Source organism: Balaenoptera musculus, chromosome 1 (genome assembly GCF_009873245.2).
Source record: "Balaenoptera musculus isolate JJ_BM4_2016_0621 chromosome 1, mBalMus1.pri.v3, whole genome shotgun sequence".
NCBI lineage: Eukaryota > Metazoa > Chordata > Mammalia > Artiodactyla > Balaenopteridae > Balaenoptera > Balaenoptera musculus.
This window is the reverse complement of record NC_045785.1, coordinates 24,360,917-24,388,845: the sequence shown is the minus strand read 5'-3', so window position 1 is coordinate 24,388,845 and position 27,929 is coordinate 24,360,917. Positions and strand designations below refer to the sequence as shown.

The following is a 27,929-nucleotide window of genomic DNA, read 5'->3' as shown; positions in this document are numbered from 1 at the left end:
GGCGGCCGCGGGCGGCGTGGGGAGCTCGGCGTCCAGCCCCGCCCCTCCCCGCCCCGCCCCCCGCGCTGGGGGCGGCCTGGCGGCGGCGCACGCTTCCTGCAGGCGCGGCGGCCGTGGGCGCGGAGCTGCCGGGCGGAGCCGGGCCGCCGAGCCGGAGCCCCGACCGAGAGCGCGCCGGGCCAGCCGCCGGGCCGCGCCGCCGTCGCCGCCGCCTCGGGAACAAAGGCGCCCGCCGCCGCCGCCGCCGCCGCCGCCATGAAGCCCGGGCCGCCGCACCGCGCCGGGGCCGCCCACGGGGCTGGCGCTGGGGCCGGGGCTGCGGCCGGGCCAGGGGCCCGCGGGCTGCTCCTGCCGCCACTGCTGCTGCTGCTGCTGGCGGGGCGCGCCGCGGGGGTGAGTGCTTCCCGCTCCCGCGCCCCGGCTCGGGCGCCGCGCCGGCCTGGGGGGGGGGCGGGGGTCCAGTGCCTGGCCGCCCGCGCCTCCCGGGGGCTCGTTTCCCCGGGGGCTCGTTTCCCCGGGGGCGGGACCCTTCCCCGTGGGCGGCCTGGGGTCCGGGCTGGGGTCCGGGCGCGGGGCCGCGCTGGGCGTGTCTCGGGTCTGAGCAGACGTGGCTTTGCTTCGTGGGTGTGCCCGGACCGCGGCCACTTTTAGGGAATCGGGTCGCCTCCCCCTGCGGGGGGAGGGTGTGCGTTAGGTTCCTCCCTCCGAGGGTCGCGGCGGGAGGGCAGGGGGCCCGGGGAGGGGGAGGGGTGAAGGGTGACCTGTGTGAAGGTGACCTGAGGGGGTGGGTGAGTGTGACCGCGTGTGTGGCCACCTCCGTGGAGGGTGCTGGGACCTGTGGGGTGTGCACGGGTGAAGGATGAGGCGTGAGGACCAGTCCGTCCCTATGGATGGGGGCCATCGTGCCCTACCTGCGTGTGGTCGTGTCAGGGTGACCCATTGTGCACGGTGTGTGCCGGGGACGGGCTGGGGACCGTTGGCCATGCTGTGTGTGCCTTCCAGGGGTGAGTGTGTTGAGGGGGACACCTCTGTGGTGGGTGTGTGCTCCAGCCCATGGGAGTGTGTGTGCGTGTGTGTGCAGGCGTGTGCTGGCAGGTGCATGGGTTACCCCGTGCGTGGAGCCTGCGCCCCTGAGTGGGGCCGAGTGTGCAGGTAGCGGTGAGTATATGTATATGTATGAGGTGACCCCTGGGTGTCCCTTTGAGTGACCGCAGCAGCCGTGGGGTTGAGCTCAGTCCCAGCTCCATCAGGGGGAGCAGGAGGAAAGGCCACCTCCTCCCCTTTGAGGGACCCAGGTCCCAAGTGAGTTCCCTATGGGCACGTGTCTGGAGCCTGGCCTGGGCATGAACTGGGGGGGTTTCTAGGCCCGATCCCCTTGGTTGGTTCTAGGAGCTATGCCTGTTCCCCATTCCCCAGGCTGAGAGGGACCCAGGCCTCTCAGGCACCCCCCACCCCTGGGTGCCTACTCTGCCACTGCAAGTCTCTTTGGGCCTCAGTTGGCCAGTCTGTGAAATGGGAGGAGGTCAGGCAGGGGCTCAGAGGTTGCATCTCGGACAGACAGGCTACTCCTCAGCCTTTCCCATCTGGGGGCTGTGAGCTGGGTGGGTGGGGGAGTGTTGAATGCCAGGCTGAGTATGGGGCCTGGTGGGCTGGGTGCCTCATCCCCAGTTCTTCCCCAGGTAGGGTGAGGAAAAGAGGTCCCCTGGGAGGGACAGGGACCCAGCCCATCCTAGCAACTGGGTCACTTTCTCAGCTACACTTCTGGAAGACCATCTTTGAAATCAAAGATGTGGAAATCACACAGCCTTGGGTTCAAATCCTGATCCCTCCCCTGATTCGTGGTGTGACCTTGGACAAGTTGTCTCACCTCCCTGAGCCTCCATTTCCCCCTCTGTGGAACGGGGCTAATAACACCCTTCTGAGAGATGAAATGAGAGGATGTATGTGCCCAACCACAGGAAGCGCTCAGTCAATGTTTGGTGTGTGATGAATGAAAGGGATGCCGGACAGCATGCTTTAGACCTGGCAGCCCAGCAGGATCCCGAGCTGGGTGACCCCTGGGCAAGTCACGTCCCTCGCCGAACAACTTTTCCTCATCCATAAAACAAGGCTCGTAATCCGTGCCCCATGAGGTGGTAGAAAGAATTAAATGAGCGCACGGAGGTGAAAGGCCCCGATAAGGCAGGTTGCCCCTGGATCTGAGTCCGAGGTAGAGTGGGTGTGGCTCAGACCCAGTGCTGGGTGGCAGATAAAGCACACCCCCGGGGTCTGGGCCTGGAGGCTTAGATGGTGGGCTTGACTTGGAGGAGAGGAGAGGTGGGGCTCCAGATGAGGTAGGGGGCATCCCTCTCCAGGCTTCACCCCTTTCCAGGGGCCCGGCTGCCGAGCAAGGACATCATCTCATCTGGCCTGGGAGGCAAAGGGTTAATGGGTGGTGACCAGTGGCCAGGGTGCCACACCAGGGGAAGAGGGTGATGCCTGCAGCAGGAGGGACTGAGATTAGACCAGAAGAGCCCCAACCAGGATGGCTCCAGGAGTGGCCTCCGTGGCGGGGGCCTCCCAGGACATCACTGGGATGGGCAGTGGCTGGCCCAGGGTGGGGGAAGGGCAGGATGACACGTAGGTGCCCACCAGCTTGAAAGGGAGTGTGTGTGTGTATGTGTGTGTGTGTATGGAGCAGCTTCCAGGATGGCCTCAGTAGGAGTAGTGGGGCTCGTTCGCGCTGCAGGTGGTGAGTTGGGGTACGTGCGTGTGTGTCCTGGCATCTGCTCTGGGAGTCCTCTCTCCTGAGAGACCAGCTAATTATGACTCTGAGAGACATCTGCCTTCAGGGCCACTTCAGTTGCTGTACTTAAGTCACTACCCAGAAAGACCCAGAGTGTGGGGGATCCTGGAAATTTTAGCTTGAAAAGTGTTCTTTAGATGCTCAGGGCTGAAAGGGATTTAGGTGTCTTAGCCTTGTTTGAATTCCCAGTGATGGGAGTTCACTGTTTTGTGGCTATGTGACCTTGAGAAAGTTACTTAACCTCTCTGTGCTTTCATTTCCACCTCTGTAAAATGGGGAGAATAGGAGAATGAGAGGGGTTAACATATAAAGCTCTTAGCACAGTGCCTGGCACATAGTAACACTCAGCAAATGTTCACTTCTTGTTCTTTTACAAGGTTGCCATTCTGTGATTGGGAATGTGGTAGGGATGGGGAGTGGTAGGGTGAGGGACCATGGGAAGGGGAAATCAATCAGGGAATTCTTCTGAATCCCCAGCCCCATGCCTGGTGGTTCCTGCTCCCTCCCCACCCCCACGATTTCAAGTATCCAGGAGCTCCCTACTCCTCTTCCCTCCAGCTCCTCTGGTTGACTGTGAACATTGGGTTGCCAGGGCAAGATTGTCCTCACTGTAAAAATTAAATGTGGGGTTCCCTAGACTGTTCCAGGCCAGGTCCTGACACAGGGATACCATAGGGATCTGTTGCTGTTAGCACCCAAGGTGGCAGGGGCTCCGGGGACAGAAACTTTGGGTAAGGGATTTCTGTTTCAACGTCCTCATTGTAAAATGGGGACAATAACAGTGCCAGCCTCACAGGGGTGTTGTGATGAGAAAATAAGCTCCTTGGGGAGACTGAGCACAGCTTGCCACTGAGCTCTCAGGAGATGGGGCCTTTCCAGGAGGGAGCCCGGAGGGCAAGGGAGGGCTTCCTGGAGGAGGAGGTTTTAAGCTAAGCTATAAAAATGGTTGCCATGTGACACTGAGCAAGCTGTAGCCTGCCCTGACCCTCAGCTTTCTTACCTGTCAACTGAGGACAAATACTTGATGTATACAATTGTTATTAGGGGTGTTATTGGTCGGGGCGGGGGTCACACCATTCTCATGGCCGAGTTGGGATTGGAACCCGGTGCTTTCTGCTCCCTGGGGAGCAACACAGTGCCCCCAGCTACTAATTCAGTGTGTTTCTTGTTCGCTCATATTGGGGGTTGGTGTGGGTTGAGCTCGCTGGAGAAAAAGCAGTGTGGCCTTTTGAAAACAAATGGCTGCTCCCACCCCATGGATTGGGGCATGGGGTCCCGGGAGGCCCCAGGGCAACACTGGGGCAGGGGCTGCTTTGGGCTTGACATATGGAAAATGCTGGGGCAGAAGTGGGGTGAATGAGAGGGGCATCGTGGAGGGGAGAGGGTCGAGACAGAGCTCCCCCTAGAAGCCAGGTCTCGCTGCAGGCCTCCCTCCTGCCCCTCCCATTGGAGCTGGGACCATCCCCCAGAGCTGCCTGGGGGGAGAGGGATGGGTTGTTCTAGAAGGGGCTGTAATAGGATTCCTGAAGGCTGGAGCAAACTGAGACAGCTGGGGATGGGAGGTGGTGAGCCTGGCAGCGGCTGAGGCCATGATTTGGGAGGCAGCTTCCACACCTCTGAGGGCTTGATAATACAAAGAGCAGCTAAGGTATACTGAGAGCCCTGCCCACTGAGCACTTTATATGCATTGGCTCATTTAATCCTCATGATAATCTTTGGAGGTAGGAATTGTTAGAACTCCCATTTTACAGATGAAGAAAACTGAGGCACAGAGAGGTTAAGTGATTTGCTCAATGTCACACAGTTGGCAAGTGGCAGAGCTGGATTGAGCCAGGGCCTGGCAGGCTAATAGAACTGGGCCGCAGTCCTAATTTTACCCTCTCTTGCTGTGTGATCTTGGGCAAGGTACTTACCTCTCTGGGCCCTCCCTACCCACAAATTATGCCCACATTACCTGTATCATGAATGCCTGCTCATTTCCAGGCTCTGGGCCGGGCATGTCTCCTATCTTTTTTCATTTAATTCTCACTGTAGCCTCGGAGGCATGTTGCATGGGGGGGAAAGGGTCTGGCCCTGGAGCCCTTGCTCCTCCACTGCCTCACAAGGCTCTGTGATCTGTAAATGAGCTATTCTGAAGGTCATGGGGGACGGGTCGAGGGAGAGCTTTATAAACTGTGCAGGGAGTCAACAAGATTGGGGGTGTGCGGGGGCTTGTGTCTGGGTCATGTGATCATGGCACAGGACAGGGGAAATGTTTAGAACCTCAGGATGAGAGGGGTCTAAAAAAGCCACCATTCCCCCTGGACACACGCTGGATGCCCCCAGTGTTGTGGCTCACTCTCTGCGTAGGCGACCAGGCCTGCCTTTAATCCCCTCTGACCCTTAGAAAGTTGTGTGGAGCCCAAATCTACATCCCTACCACCCCACCCCTGAGTCCTGGCCCCCTTGCACCTAAGGTTCTCTCTGGCCTGAGTGACTGAGCCTCAGAGCGGGGGAGTGACTTGGAGGTCACACAGCAGTCAGGAGAAGTATCTGAATACTTTCTTGATAGACCATGAGTGTCTTAGGGAGGCTCTGTGTTTGCCTTCTTCTTTGCTGAACCCCCAAGTCCAACTCTCTGCCTGGCCCAGAATTGAATGGTTTGAATGAATGAATGAGTGAATGAATGAAGGAAGGAAGGAAGGAAGCCAGGACTGTGAACTTTGGAGCCCAGGCTGGGGCTTTGTGTTGTCTACTTTGGAGGTGAGTTGGGGTGACAGTGAGGCTGGCAGAGTCCTGCTGGGTCCAAGGTGTGTGCCCGTGGGTTCAGAGGCGCCAGGGGGCCGTATGGGGTGGGCCTGCGGTCTGAGCGCCAAGGCGCGGCCACCACGTCTGGGTGGGACAGAGGCCCTGTGGCTCTGGGCTCCAGCCCAGCTGCTTGGAGCCCTGTGATTTTGTGTCCGGGGTGGGGGGCAGGGTGACTGGAGCCCGAGGCTGTCCCAGGGTCCAGCCCCTTGCTCACCCCCCAACTGCCCCCTGAAGCAGCGAGCAGGGTCTGGGCTGGTCCCAGACCACCTGGCTTGTCTTGCTGTCCCCCGTAATGTTCCACCACATCCTGGGAACATCAGGCCAGCGCCTGGTAAATATTTGTTGGCTGACACCCCCTCCCCTTGCCTTGGCTCCCAGCCTCCCAAGATTCCAGGAGGCCGGGTAGGCCTCACTTCCGGTCCCCCTCCCTCCAGAGCAGGCCCTGGCCAGAGGGGTGTCCGCTCCCCTCCCCCACTGACCAGGCCCAGTCTCAGCGCCAAACAGGAAGCCGTGATTACAGGGGGAGTCTGAGCAGCAATGGCTGAGGCCCAGCTGGGGGATGGGGTGAGGGTGGCCCCTGACAAGTGATCTGGCCCCTTCCCTGCCTGGCTGCTGAGGGTGGAGGGCAGGGAATGCCTGTGCTGGCCTTTTATACCAGGTGGAGAGGGTTCTACATGCCCCAGCTGGCTGAGGTCTGCCTTCTTCCCACCCCTGGGTCCCCACCTGGGCCTTGGTGCTATGTCTGTTTTGGGGTCGCCAAACCTGAGGGTGCAGCTTGAGGTTGTTGAGGGAACAGGGGCCCCAGAGCCAACTGGACCAGGGTTGAAGTCCTGGTTCTGCCAATTTCTGGCTGTGTGATCTTGGCAAGTTCACTTAACCTCTCTGAGCCTCAGTTGCCTCTTCTTTAAAATGAGCTAAGAATACCTCTGCCTCAGAGTTCTTTGAGAATGAACAACACAAAATAATAAAGTGCCTGATAAGAAGTGCGCTGCTCCTACAAATAGTGATCTCTTCCATTTACCTGCTTTGGTTTCGTTCTTTTCCTGTCCCTTTCTTGATCTCACCGAGGAATTGCTTTTTGGGGGTGGAGAATTTGGGAACCAAGTTTGAACGATCGTGAATGACCCAAAGCAGAATCCCCACCGGGCTACCCTAAGAGGGAGAACGTGGGCCTGGACTCCCAATTGCAGCAGGCAGGATTTGGGCCAGATTAGAGGAAGCACTTTCCAGTGCCTCGTGGAACTGAGTTCATGGGGAATTTGGTTCTTTGGAGCTGTTGGCAGCCTGTGGGTAAGTCTGGAGGCAGAAGATTGGACTTGATGACTCTTCAGGCCCTTCCAGTCCTGGAACCCCAGAGAGACCTTGCTGTTTGAGGTATAGCCCAGGACATGGTGACACTGGGCTCTTTCCATTTTCCTCCCAGCTGGGGAGTACCTCGGCTGTGTTCCATTCATCACACAGGTCCTGGCCCAGAGTAGGTGACTGTTGTTGTTTGCATAGGACCTCAGGGGTGGGGGAGCCCTAAAGAGACCATCAGCCCCGCAGCCCTGCAGCCTGCAGCCTGCTGTCTCACAGATGGGAGTCCTGAAGCCCAGAGATGGCCTGGGGCCTTGCCCAAGGACTGGGGAGGTGGTCTCATTGAGCCCTCTGACGCTGGTGACATTCCACTCATTTAGAGGCTTGGAGATATCAAGCCACCTGTCAGAGTTCACACGGCTGGGCACTGATGGAGCTGGGTGTTGAGTTGCTTTTCAACTACTGGGTTCTGTTTGCCCCATTGCTGACCTTGTTATCACACCCCTTCAGGACTGGGGTCTTCTGAGATGAGCGATGAGTGGTGGGGACTTGGGGGGCTGGGGAGGAATCTGAGGAGTGGGAGTGGGGTGGGGGATGATGCTGGTTAGGGTCTATACCCCGCTTCTGGGCCATGGGCTTGCTTCACTCTGGGATCAGCCTTAGCCCAAGCCCTCCTAGAACTCTGCACCTCCTGAGCTGCCAGCCAGGCCCCCCCTGTCCTGCCCCCACCCCACAAGCCCTGCTCACCGGCCCAGACTTTAATAAGGGTAATTTAGAATCAATCACGAGCAGGATCTGGGAAATCTAATTGCAGCAAGCTGATTGCCAATTCGATTGCGGGCACCAGGGCACTGTGGGTGGCTCATTAGGCCTGCCTTCCCTTCCTGGGCTGGGATGTGGGGGGCTGCGTGGGGACTGAGCAGGCAAAGCTCCTGGAGAGGTGGGGGGCTGTTACAGTGGGAGCAGGGGAAGGATATTCTTGCTTCTCGGGGTGCCTGGCAGCACCCATATACTGCCACCCTCTCCAGGGCCCACGGCTGGGGTGGGTGCCCATGTCTGTCTCAGCCCTTTGCTCACCTACCACGTGTTTCCTGCCACCTCCTCACAGCTAGGCTGCCATTGAGGGTGGGCTGAGGGTGTCTGCAGCTGAATTCTACCTGGCTCCTGCCCTGAAGTTGCTCCCTTGTCGGGGAGCCAGGCACGATGGTGATGGTGACAGTGATAGTGGCCGGTACTTACAGAGCGCGTGCTGCGTACCAGGCACAGTTCCAAGTGCTTAACATGCTTTATCTCAGTTCTTACCACGACCCTATGAGGTAGGTATTGTTACCCCATTTTACAGATGGCGACACAGAGGCCCAAGAGGTTAAGCAGTGTGCCCCAGGTGAGGCAGTTAGCAAGCAGCTGGAGTTTGCTTCCTGAGATGCCGTGTTGTTTGGGGGCATCGGGCAGGCCAAGGAGGCTCAGGGCTGCGTGGGCTCGGGCACCGGGCCTGTCTTTTGATGGACTAGTTTGTTCATTCTGCAGACATTGATCGAGCACCTGCTCTCTACCTGGCCCTGGGCTGGGGGCTGTGAGTGTGCAGGTGTATCTTGCGTGTGTCCTGCATCTTGTCGGTGAGCCTTGCTTGGTGGGTTTGTGGCAGGCGTGTTGTGCTGTGAGGGCAGGCATTGAAGAGAAGCAGGGAGGAGGCCCTGCCTCCCACCTGCAGACAGGTTCGAATCCCAGCTCTGCCACAGAAGCATCGTGAACCTGGGCAAGCGACTCCTTGACTCAGCCTTACTCTCCTCCTCTGTCAAATGGGCCAATAATGCCTCATTCACTAGGCTGGGATGAGGAGCAGTGCTGGGGGGAGGTGCAGCTAGTTAGCGAGTTGGCAGCTAGTTAAAGGAAGCTGCTCCTGAATAGTTACTTTTATTTTACGTATTTTAGTGATTATATTTTCCCTAAGATTGTTGTTATGTCTCAGAGGTGAATCTGAGAGGTGGCTTGCCATGTGACCATGGGCAGCTTCCCCCCTGCCCCCCAGCCTCTACTTCCACATCTGTAAAGTGGGGAAATTGGGTTGGGTGACCCAGGGGCCTTTCCGGTCTTCACATTTGAGGAACTAACAGAAAGACCAGGGGCCAGAGAGGGCAGGGCCTGACCTGGGGTAGCCCAGTTGGGAAGGGAGGGCAGACCTGCTCGGTTGGGGGGAGGATGGGAGGCCTGCTTCCTTCAAGTGGCCTGTCTATGGTTCCTCCTGGGCCAGGGTAGGAGGGGCCCTTTCCTTGCCCATCGCACTGAGCACCACGTTCCTTCCCAGCCTCTGGGACATGATCCAGGCCAGTTGGAGGCTGGGCTGTGAGTCTGGTTTCCTGGGCAGAGAGGAGCAGCTGGGCAGGGAGTCCAGTGCCTGGGTTCTTGTCCCTACTCTGCTGCTGACCTGCCAGTCACTGCAGGCACTGTTTACTGCTGTCCCCTCTGTGGCTGGCCTGTGCTGAGCCCTAGGAACACTGAGGGGGTTCAACCTGCTCCCTGACCTCAGGAAAGCTCCCAGTTAGGTGAGGGGCTGAGGAAGTGAGTCAGGGGAAAGAGAAGTTGGTTTTGGCTCTGGGGAATCAGGGAGGGCTCCGTGGAGGAGGTGTCCTTTGTTCCAGGCCTTGAAGGATGGCAGCACATTGATAGGCAGAGGGATCAAGGTGGACAAGGCTCAGAGGTGGGAAAAGTCATGGTATATTTAGGGAACCGAAGTGTGGTTAAAAGTAGTAAGTCCCAGCTCGGGGAGAGGCATATGTGGAGATGGGAACATACCTCCCTTTGGGGTGGAAGAGCCATTGCTGTAGGCGGTGCTGTTTCTAATGAGAGTGTATTGCTTCTTAACATTTAACAGACATTCACTGGTCACCTCCTGGGTGCCTGGCCCTGTGCCACGGGGTGTTTTGGGGCTGAACAGTTGAACACCAGAGGGCCTCAGCATGGGAGAACCAGTGGCTCACAAGGTGGGCTTTGAGTCCAAACCAAGGCATTGGGTTCCATCCTCAAGGTAGAGGATGTTGGTCTGTAAAATGGGTGCAGCCCCACGTTGAGGGGCTGGCATGAGATGACAACAAGAGCATGGATGTGATGATGTTAATATTGAATTATACCTGTTGAGTGCCTGCCGTGTGCAAGTTACTCTGCCAAATGTCTTATGTATAAAAGCTCACTTAACCTTTACAACCTTATGAAGGAGCTACCATTATTACCTTGGTTTTACAAAAAAGGGAATTGAGGCACAGAGAGGTTAAGAAACGTGTCCAAGGTCACAGAGCTAGTAAGTGGCACACTTACCAGGGTTTGAACCCAAACAGTCTAGCCTCAGAGTACTGTCTGAGGCACAACCTCTGCTGCATGCTACCACGTGTGCTGCAAACTGTAAAGTGTGGTGCCCTGAGAGGATGAATTTAAGGCCAGTCAGGTCTTGCTGGGTGAGCCTGTGTGGCTGCTCTGGGGGAGCCCCAAGCTGGACCTGGGACTCTTGGCTTCCACACGGGGCTTCTCTGCTGCATGTTTTCTGTTCAGGTTGGGCCGTGGGCTGAGGCCAGCCCAGGCGGGGGAAAGATCAGAGGACTGAAGATGGTTTCAGCTGGAAGGCCTTTGGAAACACTGTCGTCCAACTTGTCATTGTCCTGAAGGGGAAACCGAGGCCGAAGGAATGCTCTCGAGTCATAGTGAGGGTCTTCTGAGAGCTGTTAGTTCAGCCTTTTTGTTTTGCCCATGGGGAAATCGAGGCTCGGAGAGGTACAATGGCTTGCCCAAAGTAACACAGCAAGTTGGTGGCTGAGCTGGGACTAAGAACTATGTCTCCTGACTCCTAGGCAGGGCACCATCCCCTGTACCATGTTTCTTCTCTTTACTTGTCTCTTTCTGCCCAGACTGCAGGCCCAGCTCCCACTGACCTCTCCCAGGAAGCCTTTCCTGACCCAACCAGCTGCCCTCATGCCCAAGACTCTAATACCAAATTGATTCCCTTCGGTGCACTCAGTGTGCTTCTCCAGCCTCATCCCTTTGCCCCCTTCTACCACCCAAGACTCCTGGCTATTCCCTGGGTATAGAGCACAACATTGTCTCTCTTGCTTTCATGTCTGCCACATGCTGTTCACTCTCTGTGGACTGTTCTTCTCCAGCAAACTCCTTCTCATCCTCCAAAACCCAGCACAGATATCCCCTCCTCTGGGAATCATTTACCAGCCTCTTCTCCCAGCTCCCAAGCACAGTGAGCCCTTTTTCAGACCCTTCTCTCCTGTCTCCCTGTTCTAGATTCCCAGGCACTGCTCTTCTTCTACAAGCTATAGGATTCTTTGCTAAGCCCCAATTCTGTTACTTGCTTCATAGTGTCTGGCTCTCCACAGGGTTACATCCTTACCTCCTTGGAGCCCTCACCTGGATACATTGTTGCAGCAGCTACTCCGCCCATTATATCATCTCCCTGGTCAGCTTCACACATATTACTTTGTTTCATTTCCCCCAATTCAGACATTGCTACATTGTTCCTTCATGTTTTCGCACCTCCTCAGTCTATTTTACTTCTGGTTCTCCCCTGTTGTCCCACCTCCTCCTTTCTCCCCAGCCCCCTCCTGTGATCCCCGAGCTTGGAGAAGAGGAGAGTGGAGGCTGGCAGCGGGGAGCACTGGGGCAAGAGGGCACTTCCTGCCTCGTTACCGGAGGTTCAGGCTTGGTTATGAGAGATCTTCCCCCTCTGCCCTCCATCTCCCTCCACCGGCCATCCTCCTGCACACCTCCTCCTCTGTCGGCCCACTGTTCCTCTCCTTCCCTCCCATCCTTTTCTCTCTCCCTCTCCTGCTCTGGTTCCCCCGAGGCCTCTGCCTCAGTCCCTCCTCGGGGCTGATGGGAACCTCTCGTCTCCCGGCTGCGACTCAGGGGCCCAGAACCCGAAGAGTCCCCTGGGGGACAGGGGTCTTGAGGGCCAAGGGGGTGTTTAGGGTCAGGGCTAGAGGGACGACTCTACTCCTAGCCCTCTGGGCCTGGAACCCCCCTATTGCCTTCATCCGCCCCTCCAGAAGTGTAGTTTCAAGGGCAAAGGGCCACAGGAAGTCAGCCCCTCACCTTGCTGTTCAGATGAGGACGCCGAGCCCAAAGGCGGGGCTTGGATGTTCAGGGTCCCCAGCACTGAGAGGCAGAACAGCTCCCCCAGGGCAGGTCCCTGGGTGGCCCCTGGGAGCTGAGCCCTGGATGGGTGAATCCTGTTCTCCCGTGAGGCGGGGGAGCCAGGAGGCTGGTTTGGGGCAATCTCAGCTCCAGAAGAGGCGGTTCCGGCTCTGAGTTCGGGGGACCGTCTGCAGGTCTGTGGTTGCGCCCAGGGTGATCCTTTGTCTGTGTGGAGCTAAGGCCATGTTTCTGTGTGGGTTCGGGCGAGGGGCTGGGTTTGTGGGCGCATGCGTGTGTGGTGGTGTGTTGCTGTGTGTCTGTGCAGATGCATGGGGGCCCTGGGGTCTGGGCAGGGAGGGACATTTGTGGCCTGCTCCTTTGCCACCAGCTGTTTTAGTGACTCAGGTGTGAGGCCAGGGGAGTCAGGAGCCCCCAAGTTGCTGTCTTTCCACTTTCTCAGCTCTAGGGGGCTTGCTGCCAACAACCTGGGGTGGCCACAGTATTAACAGCTCCTGGGAGAATAGTGGACGAAGTTGGGAGACGCTCTCCTACCTCGGGCTGGGGGGGTTGATGCACAGATAGAAATGTGTGCACGTGCAGACCCATTTGTGTACGTGAAAGAACAGGCAGACCTGAGCCCACACCCTGTCCTGTGCACACGCGTGGAGACACAGACCCACAGACATACCTGAACACACACAGGCACCCAGAGACAGGGACACGCACTCTACCAGGTGCACACGGACCACTTGCAGAGATGCAGCCCTTGTACTCACACCAACACACCCAGGCCCACACAGGCATCTGAGCCCACCTAAGACAACCCGAAGGTATACACACACGAGTGTACCTGTACACGTGCCCAGCAATGCCCCTGAAGGTGCTCGCATGTGTGCACCTCATGGCTGCGTGTACACACACACACATGCACACATGCGTGTTGCTGGAGCTCTAAGTGACCAGGAGTGTGTCCGTCCTTAATCCCAGCGCTTAATCCCAGCGTCCAGGGAGCCCAGGTCAAAGGGGCAGCTGCTCATCTGCCCTCCTTAGAGGTGATTAAGGCGGGGCTGGGGGGGTGGGGTGCAGGGGGCCTCAGAGCTTTGTCTTCTGCCTGACCTCCGGGGATGCTGCAAACTCAAAACTTGGGTTCTTTCGGAGATTTGGTTACGTGTGATTTACCAAACCCTGGTGCAGACAAGCTGGGGAGGAGGGAGAGGCGTGTGGCTGTGTATCCCCAAGGGAAGTGACAGCTGGGTCAGAGAGGCCAGGCGAAGCAGTCCCTTCATTTAACTACCTGCCTGCTGTGGACCCTGAGTCAGAATCCTCAGTATGAGGCGTTTCCGGGGATTCTGATCTCTGGGAACACCGTTAATGGTCGGAGTGTTTCTGGACTAAGTGGGAAAATGAGGCCCAGCCAGGAGATGCTGAATTTGGGGTCCTGAGCAGGGAGGGGGGTGGCCACTGAGACAAGGGTGGGATGGGGAAGCTTCCAGGAGGAAGTGGGGCCTGAGCTGGGCATTGAAGGTATCAGCGCCTGGGGCTTTTGGAAATGCACAGGGATACTTTTCGTTGTCACCGTAATGGGGGTGCTGCTGGCATTTCCCGGGGTGGGGGTCACGGCTGCTAAATGCTGCAGGGCCTGGAGAACTGTCCCGCCCAGGGGTCTGCAGTGCTCCTGTTGAGAAATGCTGTCAGGTCATGCGGCGTGGCGGGTCAGCGTGGGCCTTGGCTCAGAGGTGAGACTGTCCCCAGCACGCTGTGGGAGGCAAGGCCATGCCCGCTACCCAGGGCGCTGTAGAGGTGCGCCGAGGTTGCGCGGGCTGAGTCCTCCCAACCCGGCCTCCCCTGCTTGGATGCATGTGTGTGAGCCTGTAAGGGGTGGCTGGGATAATGATGTTTGGGCAGCAGCCCCGCTGGGGCTCTGACTTTGACCTCTGCTCGTCAGTTGGGTGACCTTGGGCAGCTCACCCGTGTCCTCTGTAAGCCGGATGGTAACCACTGCACCGCGGGGTAGTTTCGAGAATTTGGGTTTACTTACCTCAGAGTCCAGCACGTTGTCCAGGGCTGGTGACCAGTAGTGTTTGTAGCGGGGGCAGTGGTCATGAGAGGCCTCTATCGCTGCAAAGGTGGCAACCACCACACTGTCCTTGTCCTGGGGTTTGGGAAACCAGCTGGGTCCCAGGAATAGCCCTTTGCCGCATGTCCATCTTCGAGCCCGGCTTTTCCAGTCCAGGCCCTTTTCCCACAAGCACTGTCTGTGCTCTGGTTCTGGGGCTGGACCACTTGGGCTCATTCGTCTGGATGTCCCTGGCATCCTGCTCTGGTGTGGGGCTGGCTGTGGTGGAGCCCCCCTGTGGGGAGGGAGGCCAAGCTGGTGTGACTGGGGCTCTGATGGCAGGATCCCAGGACCAGGGCCTCTGACCCTGCCTGCAGAGGGTCAGGTGATGGGTCAGCTGAAGGAGTTTTTGGTCAGGGAGTCATGTTCAAGTGACATATGAGGAGAGGAGGGTGTGTCTCATCCCTGGACTTCAGGGCACATAGGGGACGGGCACTGTGTCCCTAAAGCCCTGGGGGTGTTTGGACTCCGTCTGAGCTCGGTGTGGAGGGTGGAACCTATGGCAGGGGGCTGAGGACGGACTGGCTGGACACAGGAGGCGCTGGACCTGCAGGAGGCTGGTGAGGATGTCGGGGAGAGGACATGGGCCGCCGGGCTTTTCTCTGGTTCCCTCCACCTGTAGCTGGGACTGAGGGCTGGGGGGTCCTCGTGGTGTTCTTGGCTCCCCCCCTCTTCGGGGTTCGCTGTGGCTCCTGCCCTGCAGTCTGAGCTGCGAGGAGACCGCTTCCCCTCTTCGTGACCAGATTGGGGGACAGGGATGGCGAAGCTTGCTGAAGTTGTGGAGTGGAGCAGGGAACTAAGGCAGTGCAGGCTTCAAACCTGGATCCAGCCTGGTAGAGGGGGGATACCCTCTATCAAGTGTTTGGGGGATACCAAACACTTGTCAGAGGCCTGGCAGCTCGTGCCTCAGCCCAGCCCTCGGGACAGAGAGTAGGGAGTGGAAACCAGCCTGGGGCTCAGCGGCTGCCAGCTGGGCTGGGTGGAGGCTGGTGCCGGAGCCAAGTGGAGGCAGGGCAGGGTGAGGGGCTGGGCCCATGAGGTGTCTGTTCTCACGGCTGCCCTAGACAGCCACGGGGGGAGGGGCAGGCGGACTTGACTTCACACTCAGATGCGGCTCACCGCTAGGGCCTCGCCATCCTCCTGACTCCTTCCCTGGCAAGGACGTATCCTCATGTCTCTTGCTGAGGGCGGCCAGGGGCCAGCCACATGGACAGAGGGTCTGAGTGGGAACATCCTGGAACCACTGGTGGCTGGAGCTGGGGACACTGGGGTCTAGCGATGCAGATGGCAGCCAGCCTGAGTTTGGAGTTGCCTCCCTTCTCTTGGGTCCCGCTGGGCAAAGCCTGCTCCTTCCATTGGTCCCACCTGACAAAGTAGCTTTTGGCAAGCACAGGGGAAGCAGTTGCTGCACTGGCCTCTCCCACTTGTGGTCTGCAGAGTCAGTGTTTGCCCTTCGGAGGTGGGGGCTGGGGAGGCTTCACCTGGGGCTTGGTTAGGGGTTACTCAGAGGGAGGTCACCTCCTCTCCCATCCGAGCATTTGAGTCCAGGTTCTGCTGTGTTACCTTGGGCAAGTACCTCACCCTCTCTGAGCCTCAATCACACATTCATTCTTTTCTTTTTTTCTAAACAACAGCCTTATTGAGATTTAACTCAAATACCCCACAATCCACCCATCTAAAGCATGTAATTAAATGGTTTTTAGTATTCTTACAGCTGTGCAACCATCACCAATATTACTCATTTTTATCACCCCCAAAAGAAATCCTATACCTATTAAGGTTAGAAAAGGGTCACTCCTCTTTTCTTCCCAATCACTCAGCCCTAGGAGTCACTAATCTACTTTCTGTCTCTATGGGTGTGCCTATCTTGGACATTTCATATTAGTGGAATCAAATAGGATGTGGTCTTTTGTGACTGGCTTCTTTCACTCAGCATAATATTTTCAAGGTTCATCCATGTGGTAGCATGTATCAAGACCTCATTTCTATTTTTGTTTAATAATATTCCATTGTATGGACATACCACCTTTTATTTATCCATCTATCAGTTGATAGATATTTGGGTTATTTCTACTTTTTGGCTGTTATGAATAATGTTGCTTTTTTTTTTAAATATGTGGACATATGTTTTCACTTCCCTTGGATGTATATACCCTAGGAGTAGAGTTATTGGACCATATGGTAACTCTATGTTTAACCTTTTGAGGAACTGCCAGACTGTTATCCAGAGTGGCTGAACCATTTTCCATTCCTAGCAGTGGTGCATGAGGGTTCCAACTTCTCCACATTCTCACCACTACTTGTTATTTTCTGACTTTCTGATCACATTCATTCTTGCATCCATTCATCCCTCAGGTATTTATAGAACACCTGTATTTGACAAGGCAGAGTGCTCACTGCAAAATTGGGGAGAGAATTTATCCCTTAAGGAGTTGTTTAGAAGATTCAATGGCACCATGGCTGTAAAAACCTCCATGCACTTAGTGACAGGAGATAAAGATTATCAAGGGGAGAAGCTGAGGGTGGTCAGGGAATCACGGGGCCCCGTGAGAGCAGAGGAAAAGAGAAAGGAATCTGTGTGTTTTGACCACCTACTCTGTGTCAGAACCTTTGCTTCAGTTCTCATGACCTTCTGGGCTGTACTGTTGTCCCGTTTGCAGATGGGAGAACTGAGGCTTAGGCCGGGCACCTTGCCCCAAGGTCGCCCAGCCAAGAGGTAGCTAGGCTTTGGGCTGAGATCCTGTTTGGATAATCTCATTTAATCCTCCCAACCCTTTGAGGTTGGTACTATTATTATGTTCATTTTACAGGAGAAGAAAATGAGGCTCAGAGAGGTGGACTTTCTTGCCCAGGGTCACACAGCCGCTGAGGGCCAGTACTGGGATTTGGACCCAGGCAATCTAGCATCAGAGCTCCTGCTTACTGCGAGGTCCCACCTGTCTCCCAGGATGCAGGACATGAGGGTGAGGGCTGGGGCATCCGTCTGCCCCTGTATCTCAGAGAGTGTTATCTGGGGCTGGAGGTGGCCTTGGAGGTGAATGTGACCCTAGGCAAGCCTCTGGGGCCTCCGCCAGTCCCTCCTCCAGTTTTTTTCCGACTCCTTGCTCTATGCCTCGGTTTCCCATCTAGGTGATGGTGGTGGTGGCCCTGGAGGCCCCCGTGACTCATACTGAGCCCGGCTTGTTCTATCCCTCGAAATGGAGCAGCTCAGAAGCCAGCAGAATAGTCCTGGGGTGGGGAGTTGTATCTCCACTGTTTGTGAATTTGTGCTGGTTATAACTAACCTAGCAAACGGGAGGGTGAGGGAGACCACAGCCGGACTCCTCAGGAGGCTGAGCCTGGATACACACTCACACACAGATGGGCACATTTCGTGTGTGTGTGTGTGTGTGTTGTGTGTTCTCAGGGTGTGTGCCTAGCATGTGCCTGAGGAGGCTCTGGGGAGGACGGAGAGCTGTGTGGTGTCCCAGCACAGCTAGAAGGACTGGGCCTGCCTCGGGCTGACTCAGCAGGGTCTGTCTGGTTTCCTGGAGGCCCAGCAGAACCCCAGGGCTGGTGAGGTCTCTGGGGCCTCTGCCCCTGGCTTCAGGTGGCCCCTAAGATCTGGCAGAGGTGTCCTGTGCCCTTTGAGCTTGCCTTTCCTTAGGTCCTGTCCTGTGGGATGAGAACCAGACACACAGCATTGGGCCTCTCTCTGCTCTTCCAGACCCTTCCCCATTACCAGTCCCCCCCTGGTAATGCCTTGCTCCCCTTAACTCCATCTTGACTCACCAGCTGAGCTCTCTGTAACCTCCAGCAAGTTGCCTGGCCTGAGACTGTGGAGTAAGGAGGCCCATTTCACCTGGTCCTATCAGTAAGGGGCCTGGCACTTAGTAGGTGCTCAGTAAATGCTATTGTCCTTCCAGCCCAGGCCTGGTTGTAAAGTGGCCAGAACTGTAGGCTCTGCTGGGAACCTATTGTCTTGCATGTTTTTGTACATAATTTGCATAGTTGTTTTATGAAAAACTGCTGGGATCAGTCTCAGCCTCTCTTCCCTCCTCCCAGGGCAGTTGGAGCCCTGGTTGGATTTTGGAGGGACCAGAGAGAACTTTGGATGGGGAGACTGAGGCCAGAGGACAGGGTCCTGCCCAGGATCACATAGTGATTAGAAAAGTAGGTAATGTGGGTCTGTAAGGGTGATCCCATTCACAGTATTCACTGAACAAATATTGATGGAGGCCGACTGTGTCCCAGTCACTGCCACCAGGAGCTGTTGGAGGGGGAGATAGGCATTAGACAAGGAAGTAAGTAAACAAGCTAATTTCAGGCAGTGGTGAGCTATGAGGAGTAAGCCTGGTGTTGACAGTGATGGGGTGTGTGGGGAGGTCACGTGGATGGATTTGGTGGTCAGGGAGGGCCTCTCTGAGGAGGTGAGCTTTGAGTAGGGACACCAAGTCACGCCCCAGTACTTACTAATTGCCTAATAACTGCTCAGCATGTCACAGATGGTGTCTTGGTGTGTTGGGAATCATCATTCCCATTTCATAGGTGGGCAGACTGAGGCCCAGTGAGGTGAAGGAACTTGACTAGGGCTCTCTGGAAGCCAGGACCAGAACATCTAACCCCACACTGGGTTGTTCTGGGAAACGTGGGCCCTTGCCGAGTCTGTTGGCAGGGATGGTTGCAGAGCCTGGAGACTCAATCCCAGGGGCACCTGCTGGTGAGTCATGGGGTGGTGGGTGGGGCTGCTCAGCGGGACCGGGCCACCTGTCATGGGAACAGGGCTTGTCTTCCATTTCTTCTCATTCCCAGACAGTCCATCTCTCTGTCTGTCTCTGTGCAGGGTGTTGGGGAGGGTAGGGTGGTGGTGTGTAGACTCTGAAGCTGCCACCACCCCCTCCTTGAGGAAACTCCTGGTGGGGGAGACTGGTGAGGACTGGGAGTGGGTGTGTGCTACAGTATGCAGAGCATGGTCCTTAGGGTTCAGCTAATCCAGGGGTTCAAATCTGGCTCCATTGCTGTGTGACTTTGGGCCAGTTGCTTCACCTCTCTGAACTTTGGTTTGCCCATCTGTGAAATGGGGACAGTAATCCCTCACCAGTAAGATGTTTGTGAAGAGAAATGGGGCCATGTGCATATAGTGAGTGCTCCCTCTGTGGGAGCTGTAACGGTTGTTCATGGTCAGGGAATAACGGCCCCAGGCCTTCTACAAAAAAAAAATCCTGCTGTGTCCCCACTGGTGGCTTAACAGCCTCCTCAGTCTCCTCATCTATAGGTGGGGACAGTAGTACCTGCTTCCCAGGGTGGCCAAGTGCATTCCATGAGAATCTGGTAGAAGGGGCCCACTGGAGTGACGGGAGATGGTTGGTGGCCCCTCCTTCCCCAGTAAATGACAACACAGTGAAGGCAGAGTCCCCAAGAAGGGGCTTCAGAACAGGCGGGTGGTTGGCGTGCGGCAGCCTCACAGGGGAAGCAATGTTTGAGCTGCTTGAGCTTCCTGAGCACATCCCTGTCTTGTTGACTGTGGGTCACCGGGCGTCTAGAATAGTGCCTGGTACACAGTAGGTGCTTAATAGATAGATATTGCTTGTACTGACTTTCTGGTGGAGTAGGTGCTGGTCAGGCAGAGATGTGGAAGGGTGTTCAGGAAGCAGGAACAGCATGTGCAAGGCCTGGAAGGAATCCATAAAGGATTCAGTGTGGGAGGAGCATGGGGGCTGGGCAGTCGGGGGCCTCAGTGGGTGGTCCTGCTCTCAGACACAGCCTTGGGGACAGGAATAAATGAGCAGTGTGAGTCAGGGTGGCCGGGAGGGTGACGCTAGAGGGCAGGTGGCTGGGATAGACCGAGCAGTGACAGTGGGGGGCGGGGGGGGGGATGCCCCAGCCCTGAGTTGAGGAGAGGGCTGGTTTTCCCAGGGTTGCGCTGCCATCCTCTGTCCAGGTATAGGTGACAAGGGTGAGCAGCTGTAGTGTGGCCAGCCTGCACCCTGGCTGGGGCCAGCGGGGCTGGTGGGCCGGGAACTAGGCTGATGGAAGAAGCTGGTGGGTGGCCCGTGGGCGAGGTGTCTGGGCGCTGTAAGCCAACCGTGGCGGCCAGCCGGTGAATGCGGGGGGAGCCAGCCAGTCTGCAGTGAGGTGCAGCTACGTAGGCTCCTGCCAGCTCCCTTGGAGGCTTTTGTGTTCATTTCCTTCCTGCTGGTTCCTCTGTTTGCTCATAACTCACGACCAGCCCTAGTGGGGTCTCAGCAGAAGGAAGGGGCCAAGGAGTTTCAGAGACCAGGGCACGGCGGGCATGGGGACTCAGAAAGAGCGTGCTAATTCTCATAACAAAAGTACTCTTGAGTTTATTGTGGAAAGTTTGGAAAATACAAACAGGTCCCGAGTAAAAAAGGAAAAACTACCTGTAATCCCACCACCCAGAGAGAGCCTCTGGGAACCTTTAGCCTTAGAATTCAGTGTTTAGAAATACACTTTGGTATTGAGTTCATTAAAATAGGATCAAGTTCTACGTATTTTTTTTATAACCTATTATTAAACTTAATGATGATAATAGTATTAATAGCCAACATTTATGGAGCAGTTCGTTAATGTGTGGGCACCCGAAGTCTCCTACAGTGAACCCCACGAGGTGGCTATTGTTATCTTTGTTTACCAGGAAAACCAGGCCGAGAGAGTTAAGTACCTGTCCAAGGTCACCCAGGTACTGAGAGACAGAACTGTTTGGATGATCCTATCAGCAGCTCTGCTGCATTGCCTGTTGACAACCAGAGTGTACATTTTCCCCTGTCCTTGCATATTCTTTGAAACAAGTTAAAAAAAAAAAAAAGCCTTTGGTTATGCATTTATGCCTTTTAATGACTTAGACAGTGTAGATTTGTGAAAACACAGTTCTTGATAGCTGCATAATATTCCATGTTGTGGTTGTGCCCTAAGTTATTTAACTAGTTGTCTGATATTGGGAATGTAGGTTATTTCCCCTTTTTCTCTCTTATAAATAACACTGCCCTGGCTCTCTTTGACCTGAGGGCTGAATTCTTGGACACCCAGAGTGTCCAAATCAGAAAGGCACTTAGAGCACCAAGCTGACAACGGGTTCATTTCCAAGTGGGGCAACGGAAGTGCAGAGAAAGGGGGAGGGGGCTCGTCTGGGTCTGGGAGGCTGCGGCCTCCTGAGCCAGGATGGTGCTAGCTTTCTTGTCCAGTGTTGATGAGAGCAGTGCCGCCATGGGGAGGGGGGTTCTGGAGAGGATAGTGGGAGCACAGCGGCAGGTAGTGGCGAAGGTGATGGGGGTGGTGGGCTGGAGCTGATGGAATACGGGTGTGGGGTAGGGAGGGCTCTGCTGTCAGGATGTCTCTTGCAGAGCAGTTGGCTGAGGTGGGATGGACCCAAAGGGGTGTTTCCTGCCCTCTCAGTTGCCCTTGTGGACGGTCTGGGGGTGGGTATTTGGAATAAGGGTGGTGGGAGGGTGAGTCGGTGACAGTGTGTGTGTCTGGGCTTTGCTGATTGTTTTGGGTGGGGCGGTCTGTCAGGTGGGCCTTCTCAGCCCTTCCTCCCCCTGCTCCTCCTCCAGACCCCTCTGCTCTCTGGGACTTGGGCTCCGCGGCCCCTTCCTGGCAGATGCAGCCTTCGTGCCCCTCACCCCTCCGGCAGCCAGTGAATGTGGCGGGGGCTAGGTTCCCAGCCAGGGCAGCTGTGGATGGGTAGGGGGTGGAGACTGAGGCGTCCCCCTTCCCGGTCCAGGCTCTCCATTGTGTAGCCCCCTTGGCTGTCCTGCTGCCCAGAGCCTGGCCCCGGCCCACATTCCTGTGGTGACGCTCTGGGTCTCCGGGTTGGAGCTGGTGAGCGTGAGGGGCACTGAGTTCTCACAGGACTGAGGGCCTTTTGGGGACGGGGTCTGGTGGGGATGGAGCCTGTGGGGATCCAGAGGGCTCTGCCGAGACCACCCTGCTTCTGGGAGCTAGTATTAAGTCACTGTGTGTCGCTGGACAAATCACTTTACCTCTCTGAGTGCTGCTTGGCAGGCTAATTCCCCACCACCTGCCCCTCTTATCCCCTCTCTGAGCCTCAATTTCCACATCTGTAAGAAGGGAGAGCTGAACTCAGTCATCACTCAGGCCTGAAGGTGAGAAAAATGTACCACGGTAAGACCACCGAATGGTTATTGAGTGCCGGCTGTGTGCTGGGCAGCAGGAGTGCTTTTGGTGCATCATCTTACTTGTTTCTCACGACAGCTCCGTGAAGAGTATATCATTATTTAACCAAACAGAGGCTCAGAGAGGTTGAGTAACTCGCCCGGAGTCACCCAGCAAGTAAGCAGAGCTGGACTTGAACCCAAGACTTGAACCTGAAGCTGGGCTCCCAACCCCTGCTCACATTGCCTCCAGTCACCAGGAGAGTGGAGCCTGAGACTGGCTAATGTGGGGAAGGAAGCTCGGACAGAATTAATTATACTTGATTTTATTCTTAGTTTTTGCAGCATGATTAGCACTGCACAGGGTGCTGGGCTCCTGGCCCACCTACAGCTGACCTAATTTGTGTGTCCATGCCTGTTTCTGTAGCTCGCCCTTCCTCTCCCCACATCCAACCTCTCCTTTTTTCTCACTCTGCATTCTCCCCCGCTTTGTGGCCTTGGCAATGCCACTTAGGCTCTCTGGGCATTAATAACCTCATCTGCAGCATGGGTGTAATCATCCTGATTCTTCTCCCCTCAGGAGGTTGGTGAGGCTTAAATGAGATAAAATCTTCAGAATTCATAATGGAAATATTAACATGTGCCTAACAATAATCACAGCTACATTTATTTATTCAGCTCGCAGTGTTGGGTTGTGTGCTCAGCCCGTTACCTGCATGATCTTATTTGATCCTCACGGCACCCCTATGAGTCACATACTGTTATTAGCACCCCCATTTTACAGATGAGAAAACTGAGGTGCCAAGAGACTCAGTGGCTTGCCTGATGTCCGATGGGTAGTGAGGGGAGGAGCCGGGTAGTGAGGGGAGGAGCCGATTCATTCTGGCTTTAACTTCTGTGTTATCCTGTTTCTGTGGGAAGGCTCATGATGGGGGCGGGGGCAGGTGGAGGGAGCTGGGCATGAAAGACCCCAGACTTCTGGTCTCCAAGGAGGGCTTGGAAGGAGGCTGGGGGCCGGAGGAGGGAGCCGGAGGAGGGAGATGCCCTGCCTTTCTACCTGAACATGTCCCCTGCACCCCCAACCCCACTGGAGAGGGATGGCAGTGGAAGTTACCCACCCATCCCAGCAGTTCTAAAACTATGGAGAGGATCAGGTAGGGGTGGGGGCGGGTGAGTGGCAGGCAGCTCTGGTCACTGCTGGTCCCATCAGGTCAGAGAGCCTGAGGTACTTCTTTGGGTTAAGGCTGTGGGTCAGCTCAAGGTAGGATGGTGGCAAGGGGGCAGTGAGAAAAAATGGCAGGGGGTGTGCCAGTCCATTGGGAAAGGTGCCATGTCTCACCCCGGCATTGTAGGTGTGCTTGTACATACCCCAGAGGGAAAGTGTGCATGGTGTGTGTGCATGGTGTGCATGTGTGGAGGGGAGTGGGATGCAGGTGTTAGGGGCCTGTTGGTGGGTGTCTGAGATGGGGCATATGTATGGTGCAGTGGGTGCTTTTTCAGGGACGCATGGGTGGAGCATGTGGGGAGCAGGAGTGGGTATTTGGGAGCATTTGGGGTGTTTGCCGGTTGCTGGCGTGTGTATGGTGTGCGGGGGTGGAGGGGTGGTAGTTTTGAGCTGAGGTTGTCCAGGGGCTGTGGGTCACAGGTGTAGGAACCCCAGATGAGCAGCAGATTGGGAGCTACCCTGGAGTGTTTGGAGCAAGGGTTCCAGGGGCTAAGGACCCGTGCTCATGTCTCAGCTCTAAACCCCAGCCTCAGTGCCTGCATCTGTGAAGTGGGGATAATAAAATCCTGGGAGGCTGTGATGGTTGAAGACGGTGGAGCAGGTAGAGTTCTTCTAGCGCCTGACATGGGACAGGGCCTCCGTAGTGGTGGGCAGAGGCCTCTAGAACCCCCTGAGGACCCTCAGGAGCTCCCCGGGGGAGCTCAGACCTTCAGCCACTGCTGGGGGAGCCTCCGGCTGGGCGTCGCGGCCGGGACTGGTGGTGGCAGGAAGCAGAAGGTTCAGGGGCCTCCGCAGCGGGCTGTGTGGGCTGTGTGGGGATGTGAGGGTGAGAAAAGATTGTTTACAGGTCGTGAGGTTTTTGTCAGAGTCCGAGGGTGTCGCTGCCATGGAGAATGTGGGCAGTGATATGTGACTCAGGGGGCATGCTTGGACGTGGGGAGGGTTGGTGTGTGCCACAACCCACGGACGTTGTGTGGGGTGTGTTAGGTGAGGAGAGGGGTGCAGCTGTGTGTCTGTGTGTTCATCTAGAGAGGCGGTGAACGGGTGAGCCCACGGTGGTATGTGCCAGGCTGTTGTCTGTGAGTTGTGGTGGGTACACAGGTTAGGGTCAGTAAATGTGGATCATAACTGTGTATGCGTCTGTGCTGGTGTGTGTGCATGTGCGTGCGCACACTTGGGTTGGGTGTGCAGATGTGTTTATCAGGCATGGGAGGGTGTGTGGTTTACCTGGAGGGGGCACCGTCGAGGGTCAGGGGGAGGCCGGCATTTGAGTTCAGTTCTCCTTTAAGGGAATGGCATGGATAATTATGCTAATTATGCATGTAATTATGCAAATAGAGAGGTCGTTTGGGGGTCAAAGGCTGTTTTCACCATCCTCCTCTGGCATTTGTGACTTCTGAGGCTTTCCCTGCTGCCTCCCAGGCTCAGTTCCCCACCCCCCATCTCTCTCCTCTCTCCTCTCTGTAGCCCTGGTAGCTGCAGCTTCGAGCACCCCTGTAGTGTTCCTGGGAGGGCCCCGTGAGCCCTGGTCCCCCAGGGAGGGGTACAGCTGGCACTTAGTAGACTTGGGGGGGGTTTGGGCAAGATGGCATCATGCACCCCACCCCCCGCCCCCCAGGTCTCAGGTGTCCCGGTGTTAAGTTTCCCAGGGTGAGCTCAGGGGTGACTGGGTTGTTGGCCATCACCCCTTCTACCCCATCTGGGGGCTGCTTATTGTTTGGAAAGAATGTTCTCTTGGATGTAGGTTTGGAAAATCACTGAGGTGGCCCTTTCCCCAGCTTTGTCTGATGAGCGTGAGGCTAAATTAAGATGTGAGAGAATTCTCTCCCTCAGCCTCCCACTCTTGCCTTCCCTTTCTCTCGCACACCCAGTCCTCCCTCCACTCCCTCCTCCCTGTCCCCCCCACACTGCCCCTCTGACCCCCTGGCTTCCCTCTGTCCTTGCATTTCTGTCTCCATCCAGTGTCTCCCCCTACCCCCATCATTCTCTCTGTTCTTCCATGATCTCTCCCTTTCCTGCCCCCCCCCCCATCTCTGTGGGGATCTGGAGCTCCTGGTCCTTAGCATGGAGGAGATGGTTGTCATGGTAACAGTTGTCATGCCGATGGCTACTGAGCTAGGGATGAATAGTATCTAGGTGAGAGCTACCTGAGTGGAGGCTGATGGGTTCACAGGAGGTTCCATACTTGTCTCTGAGCCTCAGAGCTGCACGGTGTGTGCCCCCATCTAGTGCCCGCCCCCATGCATGTGCCTGTTTGCACTCAAAGGCATGCCAACACGCGGTGCCTCTCTCTGCCTTTAGGTGAGTGTGTGTCAGGGTGTGTCTGTATGTGTTCTTTCTATGTCTCTGGGTGTGTCATTTCAAAGGCTTGTGTGGCTTTGCAGTGTGTTAGGGGCTGGTGTGTGGTGCTGGTCACTGTGGAATCATGAGGACACCCTATTTTGGCCCCCACATTTACCCCAGTTTGGGGTTCTCCTGGGACCACAGACTTCTTAGAACCCCTCCTCCCAGCTAAAGGGCTTCCAGCCTTCCCTGGGCTGCCTGGAAGGTTGGAGAGACAGTGAAGATGGACCTGCCCAGGAGAGGCAGTCAGAGCCCCATCCCTGCTCAGTCCCCATCCTGCTGCACGTCTCTGGCTTCAGGCTACTTGCCTAAGAATGGAGCAGAAAGTCTCCAAGGGACCCCAGCTTAGCTGGCCCAGGTGGTAGAGGCTGGTAGTGTGGGAGCTTCTAGCCCCCTCACCTCAGGTCCTGGGGATCTGTTCTTCTGGGAAGTGGGAGCAGAGATGGGAGCTGGGGAAGGTTGGATGGTAGCTGCTGAAATGTCTAAAACGGAGGAAGACCCAGCAATTAGTCACAGAGCAATTACTCTAATTGTTCCACTCCATGACTCACTGGTAGCAAGTAAATACTGATTAATTCATTATTTTGAGACTGTGTGTGTGCGTGTGTGTGTGCGGTAACGGGTATGGTGGGGGGAATCGCTTGGCTCCCTGCCCTGGCCTCCTGCCCTGCGTGGCCTGTGTAGGGCTTTGGAGCAGGTGGTCGAGGCTCGGGGCCGGAAGCCAGGATTGGGATCCTCTCTCGAGCTCCATTGGCAGCTCCAGAAGGGGGCCCGTCAGGGGTGGGAGTGTGAGAGTCTGAGCACAGATCGCAGTGCCGATCCAGCCCCTCTCCTGCTCACACACCTTCTACGGCTCCCCACGTCAGTCAAACAGTAGTGATATTCAGACTCCGCCTCAGACCTGCTGAACCGCCGAGTTCTGTTTTCACAATATTCTGATGTGCAGTCAGGATAAAACATGACCAGTTTCCAAGATAAAAGTCGCCAGCCAAGCACTGAGAGCCTGTGATGGGGCTTCCCCAAACTCAACTCCGGCCTGTCCCTGCCCCACCCCTGCCCTGGGAATTACATCCTCTAACTCCAAACCTGTTCCCTAACAGATACTTCCTGATACCGACTGTGTGTCTGACACGGTCCTGCCTCCATCGAGGTGTAGTTTAGTGGGGGTGGGAACAGTCACAGAAAAAGTATATACCCAAGCCAGTACAGCTCACAAGTGGTGGTAGTTGTGAATTCAGAAGCACAGGATACTCTGAAAGATCAAAGTAGGAGGGCTTCTCAGAAGAAGTGATGGGGAGCAGGAGTTAGCTGGTGGGAAGTTGGAGGATAAGGGGATGGGAAGGAAGGGTGTTCTCTTGGAGGGAACAGCATGAGTGAAAGAGGCGGGAGAGACCATGCACGTTCCAGGAACAGACAGGGGCCCGGTGGTAGGAATCCAGTGATCGCAGGGGTTCCGAGGGACCCTGGATGAGGCTGTCAGTCCCAGCTCTGGTGGCATAGGCTGTACTTCCCCACCTCGGAACTTTTGCTTATTCTGTTATCTCTGCTTGAGATGCCTTTCTCTCTCTATTTCAGTTGCTTAAGATCCAAGTGCTAATCCTTTAGATCTGAGCACCAGGTCATCTTTCTCCGTAAGCTCTCAGGGGGCAGGGACTGTGGCTGGGCTCAGTCTGGATCCAGGGTCAAAAGTGTGGTTGGGGGTTTTCGCTCCAGTCTTGGATGTCCTTAGTGCTGGCTCTCAGCCCGGGGTTGCAGTGGGGAGGGATGGTCCATGCCCAGGAGCCACAGCACCTGGCCTTCCCAGGTTCTGATTTTTGGGGGAGTTTTGGGTCTGGAGAGCAGGACCCTGGGAGAAGCCCCTCTCACCCCTGCAAACTCTCAGGAGACCCTTGGCAGAAGTGAAAGTGGCATCCGTGCTCTGAGCTGACTCTCGGCATTGAGATACTTTGGGGGGAGTGTAGACAGGGGGGCTGACTTTGTTTTGGGGAGGACCCAGGGCCAGGGCTGCAGCCCACTCCCTTCTCTCCCTCCCCCACTTATCCAAGGTACTTCCCTCCCTGAGCCCCAAACCTCCTCAACACCCATGTCTATCTAATGGGCCTAATTGCCCTACCTTTGGAATTTTGAGGTGTGAGA

The 27,929-nt window shown here is 56.1% G+C and overlaps 1 protein-coding gene across 1 annotated transcript in view; it reads left to right on the top strand.

The window, feature by feature from the left end:
- Positions 1-255: 255 nt before the first annotated feature.
- The window catches only part of SDC3 (syndecan 3), a 37,672-nt gene continuing 9,998 nt past the window's right edge, over positions 256-27,929 (top strand). Inside the window, exon 1 of the mRNA XM_036874614.1 lies at positions 256-393. Within this exon, the coding sequence (XP_036730509.1) occupies positions 256-393 (138 nt within the window). The remainder of the gene's footprint in view (positions 394-27,929) is intronic.